The sequence below is a fragment of the Salvelinus alpinus genome, chromosome 2 (genome assembly GCF_045679555.1).
Source record: "Salvelinus alpinus chromosome 2, SLU_Salpinus.1, whole genome shotgun sequence".
In the NCBI taxonomy this organism is placed as follows: domain Eukaryota; kingdom Metazoa; phylum Chordata; class Actinopteri; order Salmoniformes; family Salmonidae; genus Salvelinus; species Salvelinus alpinus.
Genome location: NC_092087.1, coordinates 123,611,231 through 123,628,772, shown reverse-complemented (window position 1 = coordinate 123,628,772; position 17,542 = coordinate 123,611,231). Strand labels below are relative to the sequence as shown.

The 17,542-nt window shown below is 42.9% G+C and overlaps 3 protein-coding genes across 8 annotated transcripts in view; 2 read left to right on the top strand and 1 right to left on the bottom strand.

Annotated features, from left to right (window-relative positions):
• Positions 1–3,303, bottom strand: part of LOC139568542 (STE20-like serine/threonine-protein kinase) — a 37,728-nt gene extending 34,425 nt beyond the window's left edge. The window contains exons 1-2 of one of the 2 annotated variants that reach the window (XM_071390445.1): positions 2,472–3,303; positions 762–926 (exon numbers count right to left, since the gene is read on the bottom strand). In XM_071390445.1, coding sequence (XP_071246546.1) covers positions 762–926; positions 2,472–2,624 — 318 coding nt within the window. In that variant the 5' untranslated portion in view covers positions 2,625–3,303. The remainder of the gene's footprint in view (positions 1–761; positions 927–2,471) is intronic. The other variant, XM_071390446.1, reaches the window with a different exon arrangement.
• Positions 3,304–3,729: 426 nt separating this feature from the next.
• LOC139568541 (CST complex subunit STN1-like) lies at positions 3,730–6,448 on the top strand. Of its 2 annotated transcripts, XM_071390443.1 has the most exons (9): positions 3,730–4,204; positions 4,295–4,390; positions 4,519–4,596; positions 4,670–4,846; positions 5,021–5,147; positions 5,294–5,444; positions 5,565–5,702; positions 5,934–6,006; positions 6,122–6,448. In XM_071390443.1, the coding sequence occupies exons 1-9, from the start codon at positions 4,057–4,059 to the stop codon at positions 6,277–6,279; spliced, it is 1,146 nt and encodes a 381-aa protein (XP_071246544.1). In that variant the 5' UTR covers positions 3,730–4,056; the 3' UTR covers positions 6,280–6,448. The 2 variants fall into 2 exon arrangements, with proteins under 2 accessions (XP_071246544.1, XP_071246545.1); XM_071390444.1 differs by lacking the exon at positions 4,519–4,596 and having other exon boundaries at positions 4,066–4,204; positions 4,633–4,846.
• Positions 6,449–7,379: 931 nt separating this feature from the next.
• The window catches only part of LOC139568651 (SH3 and PX domain-containing protein 2A-like), a 131,986-nt gene continuing 121,823 nt past the window's right edge, over positions 7,380–17,542 (top strand). For 3 of the 4 annotated variants that reach the window (XM_071390625.1, XM_071390623.1, XM_071390622.1), the window contains exon 1: positions 7,380–7,859. In XM_071390625.1, coding sequence (XP_071246726.1) covers positions 7,788–7,859 — 72 coding nt within the window. In that variant the 5' untranslated portion in view covers positions 7,380–7,787. The remainder of the gene's footprint in view (positions 7,860–17,542) is intronic. The other variant, XM_071390621.1, reaches the window with a different exon arrangement.

Below are 17,542 nucleotides of genomic sequence, written 5' to 3'. Positions count from 1 at the left end.
TATGCCAAGAAGACCAAAACAAAACAGACGGGCCCTTATTTACTAGCTAGTTAGATATGATTGAACTACTCCTTGCCATCCCTGAGTGCACAAATGTCCTAATTTATGCATGACCACTTTCCCAATGCAATTATTTCATCGTTATCTTCGGACACAGGGGTGCCCTGGGAAAAGTAATCTGAAACTAGATCCCCAAATCCAATCAAAATTCATAGGAAGTGACCACCATCCCCAAGGTGAGGACTAGAACAATGTGTACACGAAGAGAGGGTTATATGGCTGGACTCTAGTTATTTAGAGAGGTGACAGAAAGACACATCACTCAGTGATATCGTGACGACGAAAAAGGCAATATAATAATACACCGTAATACAGAAATGAATTTCCATATCAAATATGGCGATAATCTACAATAAATGCTGCTAGTATCTGTGCTAGTTTGAACTTTGACCCGGGAAGACGATAACCGAGGTCACGTAGGTGTGAGAGGAGGATGAACATTCCATTGTACTGATGATAGCCATGACACAGGTCAGTCCTCACAACAGCCTAGTTAAGAGGCCCCAACAAAGGACGACACTGCAGCACACTACTGGTCTTCGCTGATTCTCCATGAACCATTCCATCTCACAACCAATGTTCCGGTGAATAGACAGAGTTTGTGCTATTCAGAGATTGCGCTATTACTAACATCAATACACTACTACAGCAGCACCCCTACCAAAGCACAGCCTCCGCTGAGAACGCCACTCCCTACTCACCCATAGCTTGCTGTCGTAGTAGAAGGCGTCCAGCAGCTTCACTATGTTGTGATGGTCGCAGGAGGCCAGGATATCGATCTCTACCATATAGTCCTCCAGCTCCTCCTCCGTCTTGGTATCGATCACTTTAGCTGCAGCCAGAATGCCTGTTAGCTTGCTCTGGGCCTAAGAGACACACAGGCAGAAGTGAGAGGGTTATTAATAGTGGCTTCTGACAATGGAATAGACTTGAGTTCTGTTGCCATTAGCAGAAGACGCACCAAGGTTAAGTGAGTGTGTTATTTTTGAGGGCTTCGTGACAATGGAAATGATAGAACAGAATGGGTCCCGTTGTTGCTCTCATAATAGGAGTCAAGAGAGAGTTGATATCAGATTTCACATGCCGTTCGCAAAAAGCTAAACGCAGCCAACTGACACTTTTTTCAAATGTATTTATCACATCTTTGATGAAAACCCTCACAGCATAAGTCCCAATTCCACTTGAAGTTGAACTGTCTGCCGTTTGTTTTGGTTGTGTCTCATAGCAGGATGTGTTGGATGCGGTCCGCGGTGATATGGGATATGGCACTTCCTCTTAACCTGGGCGTGTTCCTCAGGTCACGTCTGCCATCGAAATGATTTTAATACATTATCCTGTATTATCACATCACACACGCTGGATCCATATTCAGCACACACAAACAGACTCTTCGGTTCAAATAGGGCGACTCATCATGAGATTGCAGCATATTATAGTTGGTATCGTAGAGAACGTTAGAATATTACTGGGAAATGTACTTCCCACAGATGTGCCTCGATTGGATTGTTGTAGCTCTAGTAATGCCAGAAAGGTCCCTTATTTACTATTCTTAGGAGTAGTCTTATAGTAAATGTTGTTATGCTTTGTTCATGGAGCAGCCAAGAGTTTGGTTGTAGTAGTAGGCAACTTCACATGGCATCTGTTACTAAACTGACTAAGGCATATGGGATTCTCTACAACAATTAATAGTTAGATTTGGAAAACATAACTGACCACACACAGTTCTATTAATAGATCAGAAATAAATTGAAAACAGAGCACAATCATGGTAGGGATCCAGATAGCTATTATTATACCATTACACCATGCCCAAAAATAGGCTAGTGGCTACAGAAAAACAAACACGCTAATTGGAATAGCGTCGACAAAGCACCCCGCTACTGGTTTTGGCCCTCCACTCACGGGTGATCACATTCAATGTCACTCATGTAAACAAGGCTTTTTGCTCTGCCCATGCATTGAGGTCGGTGAAAACAATGCCACAATTTATTGGGACTCATCTAACATGGTTTAGGGCTGCTGTGAATGGCCTAACAATCAGAGTTCAGGAAGAAATAGCTGTGCATGTGTGCGTGCGTGCGTGTGTGGACTGGAGGCAGTGTAGTTGCCATTGTTGACCAAAATGAAAAGAATGGCAGTCATTAATCCAATGTTGGGCTTAGTCCTAAACATAGAGTAAGAAGGAACATTTCCAGTCGTAGCCTAAGAGAAGAATTCCAAGGAACACGATGTAGGACATATTACTCCAATGGGTTACAGCAGAGTGGACTGAGATGAATACACACACACGACACGATTGATTATTCTTGAAACATGGTTTTAAACTGTAAGTGTAACGTGTTTACAATGTCATCATCATTGCTACAATGAATCAGAAGAGCTCTACAACGACCCAAAAGGACCTATCCTACCTTATAGACTTTTCCAAAGGCTCCATCCCCCAGTTCGCCAATGATCTCCCATATCTCCTCTGGGTTCTCGTCTCTGTGGACATGCTCGTATTGCTTCTTCTTCTTCTCTGCACCCAATTTAAAGATTTTACGGAAATTAAAAAAGGATGCCATTTTCAAGCCTGCCGTCTTCCGATAGACAGTTGACAAAGGAATGAATATCCAGCAATACGAAGATCATCCGTGCGTTCTACCGCATAGGACTTGAATGGTTGTGTTGACTTAGGTCCCTCGGTGTGTTCCTCTGAGTCAAGCAGACTCTGAGGTGGCATATTCAATATGTTACAGTATTATAACAATTCAGAATGATTTCAAATACTGTTCAACTGAAATCATTGATGGTCAAAGCGTTATTATGGCAACGATATCAGTTATCCCAAAACAAAATGAAGTTCCACCGAGATCATGGCCTATTGTTGATTCTTACACCAACCAATATTCACTTTGATGTCTCCTGGCATTGTATTTCCGTCCAAAGAATAGACTTTCACAGTGCAAAGTAATCACGGGAAGCTGCTGTTGTTCCAGAACAACCCACATTGGCCTGACAACGCAAGCGGCAGGGCTCTTTCCTCAACCAAAGAGCAGACAGAGAAGGTACAGAAACGACCCTTCCAAAGAATTCTATTCCATGAAATGTTATATTCGATCCCCCAAAGTCACTTGAATTCATATATAGCGAATAAAACCACCGTTGGTATGGTAAGACAATCTTCTTTCCCTTGGCGAGGCACGGGGTCCAGTAATCTAGAGGATTTGGTGTCAAATGCGCGTTCATGAGCCCGCAGCTGTAGTTCTTTCACTTCTTCACGCTTGATTGATGTTGGAGGAGAGAACGTCTAGAGGGCGTTGCTTCCACCCTCAGCACTGGAGGCCAGCATTATGTGTTAGAAATTATTCATACATTTAAGAAAACTTTTAAATAATATTTTAAGGAGTACGACATTTTGTAGAAGCCTATTCAATACTTTTCTAACCTAGGCTTATTGTTCAGCCCTGCAACATTTGTAAATCCTAAGTAAAATAGAACGAGAAAGAAAAGCCATATAGCCTCATTAAAAAGGATAGCACATTTCCCCTAATATTGAAAATGTTCAATTCTGATAATTGCATCAATATGATAGATAATACAGTATCTGATACAATGATGGGCTTATTTCTTCTCTCATTCAATGGCTTAAAACCACATGTCCCAGAAACCCATGCGAGACGTGCATTCGCACGCACAGCCGCAAACTTTTTAACATTGTTATCTTTACCACATTTACATCTATTAATAATCGTCCTTCACGATTAAATTTTTTTTACATAAATGCATGGTTTATTTAATCTGTTCTATTTTCATCTATTTTCTAATTCACGTGACCGGAAACTCGGACTTTTGCGGAAGCTGTGCAAATATTTGCTAAAATCTCAAAACATTTCCCGGGAAAACGAAGTAAAACAAACTAACCAAGCGAGGGAAAGACGAGTAAGCTTTCTTAAGTAGGTTAGCTTGCTACTTTTGGTTGTCTTTGATCGCGTGTAGTGATTCGCCTATGATGGTATGCAGTCTGAAGCAAAGGAACCAGAGGAGGATAGTGTATGGGAGGAACCTCCTTCAGTGCTGTGGGGACTGGACCCAATGTTCAACGCTTTCAACAGGCTCTATGTCAAAGACATCCTACAGATGAGAGAGTCCTGTCAAGTGTCAGGTATTGTTACCTTCAGTTTTGACAACATGAATGCTACTGTCATGCTTATTCAACTTTACTAGCTAACACATTTCATTTCCCCTAACCTAGGGATATACTTCTACAACTCTCACCCGATATTTAAAGTTGATGTGCTCGGGACTGTGGTGTACAAGCGAGAGCGAGAAGACTTCTTCTGTTACGGAGGTAATGATGAAGCTCAAGTGATTCGTTTGAAATATTCCTACTTTGTCTCTTCATATCAAACTATTATCCACATGCAAATATTGTGACCATGTAAATCCAATATGGTTGCTGTTATAATTGCTTTACAGTTGATGATGGTACTGGTGTTATAAACAGCCTTTGCTGGAAAGATGAACAGTGGAGGGATCAAGGTGACCCTGCGACATGTAAGTGCAGATATTCTCATTATAACTGTATGTCAGCCCTGTTCAGATTCACGGTTGGCTGTATCATCTTCAGCAGGAGCAAGGTCTTTCGGTAGCAGCGCACGTGGAGACTTCAACCCAGCCAACGAGCTGAAGAAACTACGGCAAGCCCAACACAGCAGCTCCCACCTGGAGATAGGAGAACTGCTCAGGGTGCGAGGGCCCGTCAAGACCTCCAGGCAACAGCGAGAGATAATGGCCTCTACATACTGTGAGTGGAGAGGTGACACATGTGAATATGGTCACACAGACGCGGGCATGCACGGTCGTGCACATATGGACACATACACACACACTTCTGCATTTCGCAACTATACACAGTTTATTAAACCTGACTTATTGTTGTCATACAATCTCTATTGGCCCCCCAATTCGTTGGTTGTAGATAAAGTGTCAGACCCGGTGATGGCGGTCCAGATATCCTGGATGATGGAGGTTCCTCAGCTCTACAGACAGTGCTATGATAACCCATTCCATCTGGACAGCAGTGCACAGAACCCTAACATTCAAGGGTAGGTCTGATAATCTCTAGCTGTATTCAATTGCTGGTCAGTGAGGAGCAGCATCATTTCGGCTATTATGTATGATATTTCTTCAAACTTTGATTTTACTGACGTTTTTGTGAATATCTTTATGGCTTATTTGGTATTTCCTACAGTGGTTCTGCTTCCTACCTGCTTGGCAGAGCCACTCGTATCCTGAAGGACTTCCTGAAAGAGAAAGAAGTCACCAGGTTCAGACCCTATGATGTCCAGGACCTTTTACAGCCTCTGGTCTCCAGACAACCTCAGAAGACAGCATCAGAACAGGTAGAACATCTATGAACATCTATGTAGGCTCTATAAAGGGTTTGTGAAGGCATCATTAAGCTTTTAAGTTGTTCATTTTAAAGTGGGACTGAATTTTTTTCAAATGTGATTTGATGCTAGGAGCCTGAGGCTGGTCCATCATCGGGTCCACCAACATCTTTCAAACAGCTCAGGGAGCTACTCCAGAAGAGCCTTCAGATCCTGCAGGACGAAGGCCTGGTGTTCCGCAAGGTCAAATCTCAGGATGAAGTCTACCATGTAAGCAGCAGCAGCACATCAAGACGGATGTCACAGAGGATCTAAGTGCTATGTGAAGCTCATCAAACACATTGACCCTGAGGCTCATGGGATGTGGGACACAAGCAAAGTGCTCAGCATACAAGAATGAAAGATTTTGAGACTGATCTTTCATTGTGTTACTGTGGTGACTGAGGGTTATATTGGAACGACACAAGTAAGTATTGATTCTACCGTATTTCGCCCCTTTAGGTAACGGAACAGGACAAGGATCTTCTCATGGCAATCAGAGACATTCTTCGGGAAGATTGCAGACGAGAGAAATGTAAGGGCATTTCCCCTCTTCTTACTCCTTCAGAGTACTTTACAATATACTGCTCCTCCAGAGCTATACCAGTGTATTATAATATGTATTGATGGTCTTTCTCTCGCGTTGCCAGATGCGGAAAAGGGTTGCCACATCCTGCACGTCCTGTCCAGTGTGAGACAGAGGTACAGTCGCAACGTGAGCAAGGCAGCCTTGGAGCTGGTCCTCAAAGCTCTGGAGTGTAATAGTGACATCATCAGCACCAGCGACAGTCATTACACTATCCTCTGACGCTGACTTAGACATTCTGGGACATTCCACAAACTGTCTGAAATGGAGTGAAACGGGGAGGTACCATCCGACCTTGTCCAATAAGAAACGCATGTTTTTGTTTTCTGTTGGAAAAATATAACGTGTGCCCTAATAAATATGACCCTTAATAAATTGGATTATTACTTAACATGGCCATCTTCAAGATATCAGTTGCTATCAATCATGCTAGAGCTATGTACATTTGTAAGAATGTATATTTAAAGAGTACAGGACAAGCTGTTTTGTGCAATATATATATTTTTTTTAAATGTGCAAAAGTTGTGTAAATGATGTGTATAATAACTGAATTTAGAATTCAACTTGGAGCATATGTTCATTTTGCACACGGGGGCAGTATTTCGTCGTTTAATATGCACCGCGATGCAGCCCGTCGCTGATTGGTCCACTTTGAAACATCTGTATCCATACGTCCAAGCTATTGATGAGAGCAGCCTATAGCGTCTTATGACTCAGTTGCCACCTCTGTCAAAGAAACTGCGAGGCAATATATGGACTAGTTTATGCTATCTAGGCCTATGGAACAAATAGGTTGTTATAGCTATTTGTAGCCTTTTTAATAGTTTTTTAACCATAAATGTTTTTGATAAGGGAGAGAATTGAATTGTTATGCTGAAACCAATCACATCCATAAAAAGTATCCTTACATGGTCCAAGCACAGTGTGACGTTCACATTTTTCTTGTCATTAGCTACATTGTAGCCACTCTTGGGAGCACTTTAAGGAAACGTTACAGCTTGTGAAGAGTATTACAATGCTTACGCATCTTTTCCAACATCATATCTAAATGTTTACAAACATATAGACATTTCCAAGATACTCAGAACTACATGCAAGTATTCCATAAACTATGAGTTGGAATGGGACTTCAACCTTCTAGCACAGTTTACCTCAAGTGCTTCATCCCACTGGAGGACGCACGACAAGTAAGCCCATCCCACTAGACCCCCCCCCCCCCAAAAAAAAAGAATTGCTCTGCGCCTTGCTTGCTTCTGGAGGCATTTGGTGGTGAATTCGGTGGCTTTTCTTTGCCTACCCCGACCCTATATAGCCTACAGGTATGCACCCCTCGCCGAAGGTATTGTGGTCCACACAAAGGAACTCGCTCCACTTTCCTATTTGAGGTGACCTCCTTCTCAGCACGCGACCGCTGGCCAGCCTGCCTTGTTGTCCAACGTGAAGATCTCGCCTTTTGGATTTCGGGTAGAATGTTTTAGCCATATATAAAGATAGATTCTCAATTGATAGGGACTATGATATATTCTGCATTTGGGTATGTTACGCATTGTCAAGGCAAGACATTTGATTCCTTGCGCCTGAACATTAGCTAGAATCGACAACCCAATCAATGAATGTCCTTTTTGAATTCTTCTTCAACGTTTCTTGAACTGCAGAGGCTATAGCCTACTACAGAAACTGGAATATTGCATTTATTGTGTGTGTACGCTGTAGCCATTTCCAACGTCAAGATGCAGTTTCGGACAGTGTTGGATGTAAAAGTCGTGGACGTGGAGAAGCGGCGCAATCCGTCCAAACATTACGTGAGTAGGATATACCCCTCACCATTTATCTACCTACCTGGGTCCATTCAAAATCCGAACTACAATGACTACCTCATATATTCTGTATATATTTACGAATAGAATACACGGTGAAAGGTTTCACCACTTATAGCCTATACCAGTCATCGCAGCTCATCACAGTTTTGATTAAACTAGCCAATGATTCATGAGTTATTAATTCAGTCTGCCAATCAATATCTTCATTTATCAAATTGTGTAGGAGATGATATATTCTGTGTATGGCACTGGCCTCTTAGAACATATATGTCATTCTTGTCAATCATTTGAATGTGTTATAGCCTAACCAATGAATGTAAAGAAGGGTTATAACTAGTGACAATACAGACACTATAAGTAATGACAGGTTACAACTGTGACATATCTTTGTGATGCTTTATTCAACTGGAACTAATATAGACTCGTTTTGTATATCTAGGGAGTTTCTTAGAATACCACATCTGTAGAGACTAGGTCATGAGAACGATAACAACCGTTGTCATAAATGGTGGTATGACATACTACTTATGACGTAAGTTGTCCAGTGTGGCTCAGTTGGTAGAGCATGGTGCTTGCACCGCCAGGGTTGTGGGTTTGATTCCCGGGGCCACCCGTTCGTAAAATGTACCCACGTATGACTGTAAGTCACTTTGGATAAAAGCATCTGCCAAATGGCATATATTATATTATAAATCACAAGACCTGACATAGTTTATTGCCGATTCAAGCTAAAACAAATTTAATTAGATGGATTCACTGTTAGTACCGTACTTCCTGTCTAGAATCATGCAGGCATTAGCCAAAGTGAATGATTGGATAGACTACCCTTAAATGTTTATCATAAACTCATCTATTAGTTTAGTAGTCATCCTCGGTGTTGTACAATTGAACACAGAGCTACTGTAGTCTACCTATGGGTCCCTCAAGGCAGCTTACTGTACTCTTGGGAAAGTGATATTTTTGAACTTTGCCTACAGCAGGCATACGAATCAATATCTCATTACACTCCAGACTCGTGGGACCGCTATACATCGCTAACAAACAAGTTATTATAAATCTCATTAAATATGATCATACTAGATGTTGTCAACTCAAACACTCCATGTTGCTGTTGAAATAATCATGCACTCAGGCAATTATATTATATTTTCAGAATTTGCCTGTAGTGTGCTTATACATCAATATCTCTTTAAGATTTACACCAATGCAGGCTTTTGGGATGTCATAGCTTACAGACCATATATTATACCTAACCTGCAAGGAACATCATGCACCAACAGCCATCAGATCCACATAGACCTACTCAACCATTAGACATACTACATGTATTGCACGTTGTTAGTTGTTGCTGGTGATTCCCAGGCCAGTGTTGTGTTCAGTTGTGTTTTGGGGCTGTGCAGTCTCATAGGCCTCTCTCTGGCCTAGTTTCCGTTGCTACCATGCCCCTGGGATCACCGCTAGCTAGTCACTGTGAGAAGAAACTGGAGGGAGTAATCCCCAGACCGTGTGTGTGTGTGTGTGTGTGTGTGTGTGTGTGTGTGTGTGTGTGTGTGTGTGTGTGTGTGTGTGTGTGTGTGTGTGTGTGTGTGTGTGTGTGTGTGTGTGTGTGTGTGTGTGTGTGTGTGTGTGAGCGTGAGTGTTTGTGTGAAAGAGAGAAGTGTGTGTGTGAGCGAGAGGGAGAGAGAGAAAGATTCTGTCCCTCCACCAATCTCAACACTCTGTTGGTGAAAACAGCTGGAAACGCTTATCCTATGAGAACAGAGTAAGAGAAAGGGAATGAGACACAAGTCTTTGTCAGGGGTGAAGTGGTCATGTGACCCAGGGGGACACATCTGCTTAGACACAGAAGCTATTACAACACCGCTTCTGTCTTGTTCAGGTGAGATGAGTGTTTAAAGAGCTGGTAGCAATCCAGCAGTATTTGCTTTTCAAATGAAGCCACCGCTACTCATTCAAGCCAACAACATTTGGAAACCTTTTGGGCGTCCCTTTAGTCAGAACCAGCCGTGCTAGTTGTTGTTCAGCATCGTAAAACAGCCCTTCATGGGGTTGTTTCCTATTGAAATATTTATTGAGTCATCAAAAACAGAATGATGACCTGAGTGAAAAGGTCTCTGTTTTCGAATGGTTACTGCTCACTGAGAGAATCACATTCAAGGGTTTTTATTAGCCTAAAGCCTAAAGCCCGGGCTTTAGGCTTGGCCCGTTGTTTTCCTCAGTTTGACGACGATAGGGTCCAGCAGGAAAGAGAGTGGTGTCTGTATGTGTGTGAGTCAGGGTGATGTGCTGACGTCTGTCGTCAGTGAAGTCATTGTACTCTGTTCACACAGGCTCGCCCCGTCACTGAACAAGAGGCCTTGGAAGTGTGTGTGTGTGTGTGTGTGTGTGTGTGTGTGTGTGTGTGTGTGTGTGTGTGTGTGTGTGTGTGTGTGTGTGTGTGTGTGTGTGTGTGTGTGTGTGTGTGTGTGTGTGTGTGTGTGTGTGTGTGTGTGTGTGTGTGTGCGTTACATTTGATTGTGTGTGCCATTTTATCTATCCTCTCTTCCAGCTCGAAATGAGAACTCATACAAGCTCAGATCTCAATCTTGTTTTATGCAAACTGTTCCCGAAAATTTGAACAGAGCCTGGAAAAAGGTCCTTTCATTACTCAGCCCCCCTGGTCTGGAATTCCCTCCAAGCCAACCTAAAACTACTGGACCTGGTGTCCCTGGAGGAGTTCAAAGGGCAAATAGATGAACAGGTTGTTGAGACATGTAGCTGTTTCTAGTTGACTCCCGATGTCACTAGTTTGCGTTGCCTTGTAAGGAAGCATGTGGTTTTAAACGACACACACATACATCTACTGTTTGTATTTGTGCTGTTGCCAGTGTCTTCTGTCTGTGTTGTCCGTTTTGTATTATATCATCTTTAATCATTGTTTTATCCCCTGTCCCCACATGAAGCGTTTTGCCTCGTCAGGCCGTCATTGTATACTGAACAACAATATAAACGTAACATGTAAAGTGTTTGTCCCATTTTTCATGAGCCGAATTTAAAGATCCCAGAAATGTCCATGAACACAAAAAGCTTATTTCTCTAAAATGTTGTGGACAAATTGGTTTACATCCCTGTTAGTGAGCATTTCTGCTTTGCCAAGATAATCCATCCACCTGACAGGTGTTGCATATCAAGAAGCTGATTAAACAGCATTATTATTAAACAGGTCCACCTTGCGCTGGGGACAATAAAAGTCCACTCTGAAATGTGCAGTTTTATTACACAACACAATGCCACAGATGTCTCATGTTTTGAGGGAGCATGCAACTGGCATGCTGACTGCAGGTATGTCCACCATAGCTCTTGCTGGAGAATTGAATGTTCTGAAACAAATCTGTAAATGTTCCAGTTCTTGCATAGCCTGCATCACCAGACATGTCACTCATTGAGCATGTTTGGGATGCTCTGGATGGATGTATACAACAACGTGTTTTTAGTTCCGCCAATATCCAGCAATTTCACACAGCTATTGAAGACAACAAGGCCACAATCAACAGCCTGATAATCTCTATGCAAGCAGATGTGTTGCGCTGCATGAGGCAAATGGTTGTCAAACCAGATACTAACTGGTTTTCTGATCCATGCCCCCACCTTTTAAAAAAAAGGTGTCTGTGACCAACAAATGCATATCTGTATTCCCAGTTACATTTACATTTACATTTAAGTCATTTAGCAGACGCTCTTATCCAGAGCGACTTACAAATTGGTGCATTCACCTTATGATATCCAGTGGAACAACCACTTTACAATAGTGCATCTAACTCTTTTAAGGGGGGGAGGGTTAGAAGGATTACTTTATCCTATCCTAGGTATTCCTTAAAGAGGTGGGGTTTCAGGTGTCTCCGGAAGGTGGTGATTGACTCCGCTGACCTGGCGTCGTGAGGGAGTTTGTTCCACCATTGGGGTGCCAGAGCAGCGAACAGTTTTGACTGGGCTGAGCGGGAACTGTACTTCCTCAGAGGTAGGGAGGCGAGCAGGCCAGAGGTGGATGAACGCAGTGCCCTTGTTTGGGTGTAGGGCCTGATCAGAGCCTGAAGGTACGGAGGTGCCGTTCCCCTCAGCTCCGTAGGCAAGCACCATGGTCTTGTAGCGGATGCGAGCTTCAACTGGAAGCCAGTGGAGAGAGCGGAGGAGCGGGGTGACGTGAGAGAACTTGGGAAAGTTGAACACCAGACGGGCTGCGGCGTTCTGGATGAGTTGTAGGGGTTTAATGGCACAGGCAGGGAGCCCAGCCAACAGCGAGTTGCAGTAATCCAGACGGGAGATGACAAGTGCCTGGATTAGGACCTGCGCCGCTTCCTCCTTCCAGTTATATGAAATCCATAGATTAGGGCATAACTCATTTATTTCAATTGACTGATTTCCTTATATGAACTGTAACACAGTAAAATCTTTCAAATTGTTGCATGTTGTGTTTATAATTTTTTTCAGTATAAATAAGAATGTGTTATTAATTGACTTGCCTGGTTAAATAAATCAAATAAAAAGGAGGGATTAGTGGATGTTATTACTGGAGCCCTGAACACATGTTGCTGAATGTCTCAACAACAGACAGATGTTGTCTAGTCACTTTGGAGAACTTTATTTGTCTGGAACCGTGGGAAGTCTTTTTCAACCTAAGTCTTTATGATTACTATAAAATGAACAGATTATTACAAGATGGGATGTGTATTAGGCAACACGTCTTAATCATCACCAACATGTACAAACAGTTATTTTTATATATATTTTTTTACAATATAAAATATGGAGCACATCCCATTCTTTTGATATCCAGTAAACCACATGAAACATTGCCCCTGGCTCCATGTCATTTCTGTATGTCGACACATTCAGGAATCACGATGCGAAGACGGACGACAAGGGTGGGCATTATGTGGGGCTTGCAATGGTAGCCCTTGCCCTTACCGTGAGAAATTGGCCATACAGTATACTGCAACTGTACCTCACTGTGTGTGTAGTCTAGCAATGTGGCAATTTCAAAGTGAGGCCTCTAGGATTGCGTAACCGAGCTGTACTGATTGAAACAGGATACAATGAACAACTCTATGTGGATTGTTCTACTGTACATGACAAGACTGAAAGCAGAGAGTGAGAGAGGTAAGGGGAGAGAGAGAGGAGGAAATGACAGCTGAATGGACACTTTTCCGCTTTTTCCTTATCCCTCTCAGAAAAACTTCTGTTTGCCTGGTCTAGGCCTTCTCTTCCTGTTTCCTGTTGGCTGCTGCACTCTTAGAAAAAAGGGTTCCAAAAGGGTTCTTCGGCTGTCCCGATAGGAGAACCCTTTTTGGTTCCAGATAGAACCCTTTTTGGTTCCAGATAGAACCTTTTGGGTTCCAGGTGGGACCCTTTTGGGTGCCATTTAGAACCTTCTGTGGAAAGGGTTCTACATGGAACCACAAAGAGATTTACATGGAACCAAAAGGGTTCTACATGGAACCAAAAAGGGTTCTTCAAGGGGTTATCCTATGGGGACAGCTGAAGAACCCTTTTAGGTTCTAGATGCCACCTTTTTTTCTAAGGGTGTGGTTAGGGAGAGGAAGAGAGAGAGAAAGGAGGCATGCACTTCCTATGCCCTGGGTAGAGAACGTGGAGAGAGGCGAAGGATGTGAAAACTGATAAGGACCACCGTTTTAGGAGTTGTGGTTGGGTTGGTGGGCGATCAAGGGCAGTATATTGGCAGAGCTTATGCAAACCTGTATTAAAGGGGTTTCCGACCATTGAGCCACTGCCAAACCAAAGCCCTTGGTCTAGTTAAAGTTAGACTTGGATGGCAGGCTGTTTTCGTTCTCTTGGTACAGTATGACCTGGTGAATGAGTAGAGGAGATACACACACATGGACCACACAGGAAGCTGCTGAGTGAGGCTTATAATAATGTCTGGAATGGAGTGAATGAAACAGAATGAGATACCATTCCATTCACTCCATTCCAGACATTATGAGACGCCCTCAGCAGCCTCCTGTCGTCCACTTGTGTGGATCTCCTCTTCTCATGTGCTTGATGAGTTCGATACCAGTCCATTTATTCTGTTACCGTGAGCCCGTTCTCCCCAGTTAAGGTGCCACAGACACGCATGCGCACGTCTTCAAGCTGTCTTGTCGTCCGTAACCTCTTTTCACCTGTTTGTTTAATAAATCTGTCTCTATTAGCTTAGTTGTGGTTATTATGGAAAGTGGATTTCCCTTTAGACCTATTCTCAAGAGAATGGTTTTTCCATCCTTGTACTTCATTCAATCCCCACGCATAATCCATATGAAAGTCATCTGGCTGGCAGTATGTAATGCCTTTCTGTTTTATACGTTAGGTTAAGTATAGTGTTTTAGGCGGGGTTCAGTGTAATTTTGTGGCTAGGCCCACAGCCTATGCTCCACCAAGCCCTCTGCTCAGCCTTCCTCACTCTTAAACTGGGAAACTGGGAAACACAAGAGTTCTACAGAGACGGTAAGTCATTTTCTCCATTCGTAGACACAAACTATTGTAGTTTGGTTTATTTAGAGTCTTATATTGTGGTTGCTAGTCACTATATGTGGTGGAAAAGGGTGATTAATTTGTGAAAAGCTGAATAAAAGCTGTCAAACCATAACTAAGCTAATCATAGCAATGTGTAGCCTATGAGTCGTGGTTGATTCATTGCAGTAATCAGAGATTCAATTTGCTCTTTTTAATCTTTCTCCGAAATGCCGGACATGAATGAGACTTGATGGCAAGAGATGATGACGAACAAGGGCTTTCTCTTGCTAGGTCTGGGTGTCTGGGACACAAACTTGTTTGATTCATTTGTATTTGTCCATGCATGTACTTTCCATCTTTGTTTTTAAATGTCTCATCAAACCCATTTGGCTGTTGACATGAGTGCAGAAGAATAGAATTTGAATAAAAATTGAATTGAATAGAACAGAATAGAATATATATTTGCTGTATTTCTTTTATTTGCTGATGTCACAGGATATCCAGAGAGTAATACATGTAATTATATTGTAATAAACTATTATAAACTATTATTGTAATAAACTAATAAATAATTAAAATCACAGTAATAAACTGAATCACCATTTATAGCCGAACTAATTACCTTAACCTCCTATTTATATGATATATTATGTAATCTGCTACAGTGATTTACGATTTAGGTTGGGCCCATTGTTTACATAAATCTCCCCCACCCATCTAGCTGTCAAATGTTCCGGTTGCCAAACCAAGAAGTGGGTCTGATGGTAACAGCTGATCTTTAGAAGCTAGGGCTAGCGTGCCAGCCAGTACAGGTTTACGACTGGATTGCCAAGAGTGATTATGCAGGAAATGTTTAATGGTGTTAAATCTGGGTTCTCTGTGTACTGTAAGTACAAATCAAATTTTATTTGTATTTATGTGCCGAATACAACAGGTATTCGGTATGCACCTTACAGTGAAATGCTTACTTACCAGCCCTTAACCAACAATGCAGTTTTAAAAAAAGGGAAAAAAAGAAAGAAAAGTAACAAATAATTAAAGAGCAGCCGTAAAATAACAATAGCGAGGCTATGTACACGGGGTTCCGGTTAGTCGAGGTAATTGAGGTAATATGTACATGTAGGTAGAGTTATTAAAGTGACTATGCATAGATGATAACAACAGAGAGTAGCAGCAGCATAAAAGAGGGGGGCATTGCAAATAGTCTGGGTAGCCATTTGATTAGATGTTCAGGAGTCTTATGGCTTGGGGGTAGAAGCTGTTTAGAAGCCTCTTGGACCTAGACTTGGCGCTCCGGTACCACTTGCCGTGCGGTAGCAGAGAGAACAGTTTATGACTAGGGTGGCTGGGGTCTTTGAAAATATTTAGGGCCTTCCTCTGACACTGCCTGGTATAGAGGTCCTGGATGGCAGGCAGCTTGGCCCCAATGATGTACTGGACTGTACGCACTACCCTCTGTAGTGCCTTGCGGTCGGAGGATTGATGCAACTCGTCAGGATGCTCTCGATGGTGCAGTTGGTTTTGTCGTTCCCTCTTCATGACTGTCTTGGTGTGCTTGGACCATGTTAGTTTGTTGGTGATGTGGACACCAAGGAACTACAGTGTCGTAGAATAGAGGGTGTTATGCAGTAAAGGTAATGTTGGGTAATGTATAAACGTATTTATAAATGTTGTAAACTTTTTTGTTTTGTCTACATTGTCTCTTTTGTTTTCTGTTTTGGAATTGCAACATTGTTTGATTTGCCCAGACATGCATACTATTGAAGAATGTCTAACCGTATGGCAAGGCCAGGATTTTATCTTGACTTGAACGGTGCAGCAACGCTTGACTACACACAATCTGGGATTCCATCAGCACACCTTCTGTTGCTGTGAAGACAACTCACTCTTATAACGCTGTGTTGTTCAAATGTGTTAAACCTTTGTAAAATGAGAAAACAAATCTAACTCCCTCTAACTGACAGTTAGTGAGTAACTTTGTGTGTGTGTGTGTGTGTTTGGTCCCCTAAAATAATGATTCAGAGTGTTTTGGCTGTGTGGACCAACAGCCGCTCACGACTGGCTGTACTTGAACCATGAGTCAACCTGCAACGCATCGAGATGCTATTTTAAAACGTTGCTGGAATTTTTTACCCTCATCTGAGAGTCGATGAAAAAATTACTTTTCAAGCTGTCAAATTTTTCACAAGTCAATCCTATATCAATCCAGAAATATAATTGAGGTGACACCTACAGTATAGGTTTGTTTTGCTTTCAGGTAGTGATGGGCTGTACTAGGCTGTTAACTCACATTCAATCCCATTCACTCCCTGAGGGATGATATAGTCTATTTTAGGTTGGACACAGGCATTAGGTTTAAGCTTGATATTTTGGGCGTGGGTTGTATGTGGTGTGGATATAGACTAGTTCTGTTTTCCATTGTGGTTGCTATGAGGACAGATCCATCTGTTCTGCTGGTTGGGATGGGATCGTTTTAACTGAGTCCGTGTCTTCCTTCCTCTTCCCTCCCTCCCTCCCTCCCTCCGTTGGCCCATCCCAGAGAGGTTTTTCTCAACGGTCAAATTAAGCGGCCAAGTGGCATCGGGTGGTGGAGGAGGGAGGATGACAACATGCCGTTCAGGTCAAAAGCATTTATAGAACAACACACCCACTCGCTGGAAGTCAGGGCAAGCCCACACACACTTGCTTGAGGTGTACGCACGCACACACACACACGCACACACACACACACACACACACACACACACACACACACACACACACACACACACACACACACACACACACACACACACACACACACACACACACACACACACACCACTTGCTTGAGGTGCACGCACGCACGCACGCACACACACACACACACACACACACACACACACACACACACACACACACACACACACACACACACACACACACACACACACACACACACACACACACACACACACACACTTGCTTGAGGTGCACGCACGCACACGCACACACACACACACACACACACACACACACACACACACACACACACACACACACACACACACACACACACACACACACACACACACACACACACACACACACACACACACACACACACACACACACCAGTACAAGTGCAGGCGGGCATGCAGCTCTACCAGACCCTCCAAGGGAAATGGTGTCAGATA

Excerpts from the sequence above, each read along its gene's own strand:
- LOC139568541 (XM_071390443.1), top strand. The coding sequence starts at position 4,057 with ATGCAGTCTGAAGCAAAGGAACCAGAGGAGGATAGTGTATGGGAGGAA. Across the intron at positions 5,445-5,564 it reads AGAAGACAGCATCAGAACAG|GAGCCTGAGGCTGGTCCATC; the intron begins GTAGAACATCTA and ends ATTTGATGCTAG. Across the intron at positions 5,703-5,933 it reads CTCAGGATGAAGTCTACCAT|GTAACGGAACAGGACAAGGA; the intron begins GTAAGCAGCAGC and ends TCGCCCCTTTAG.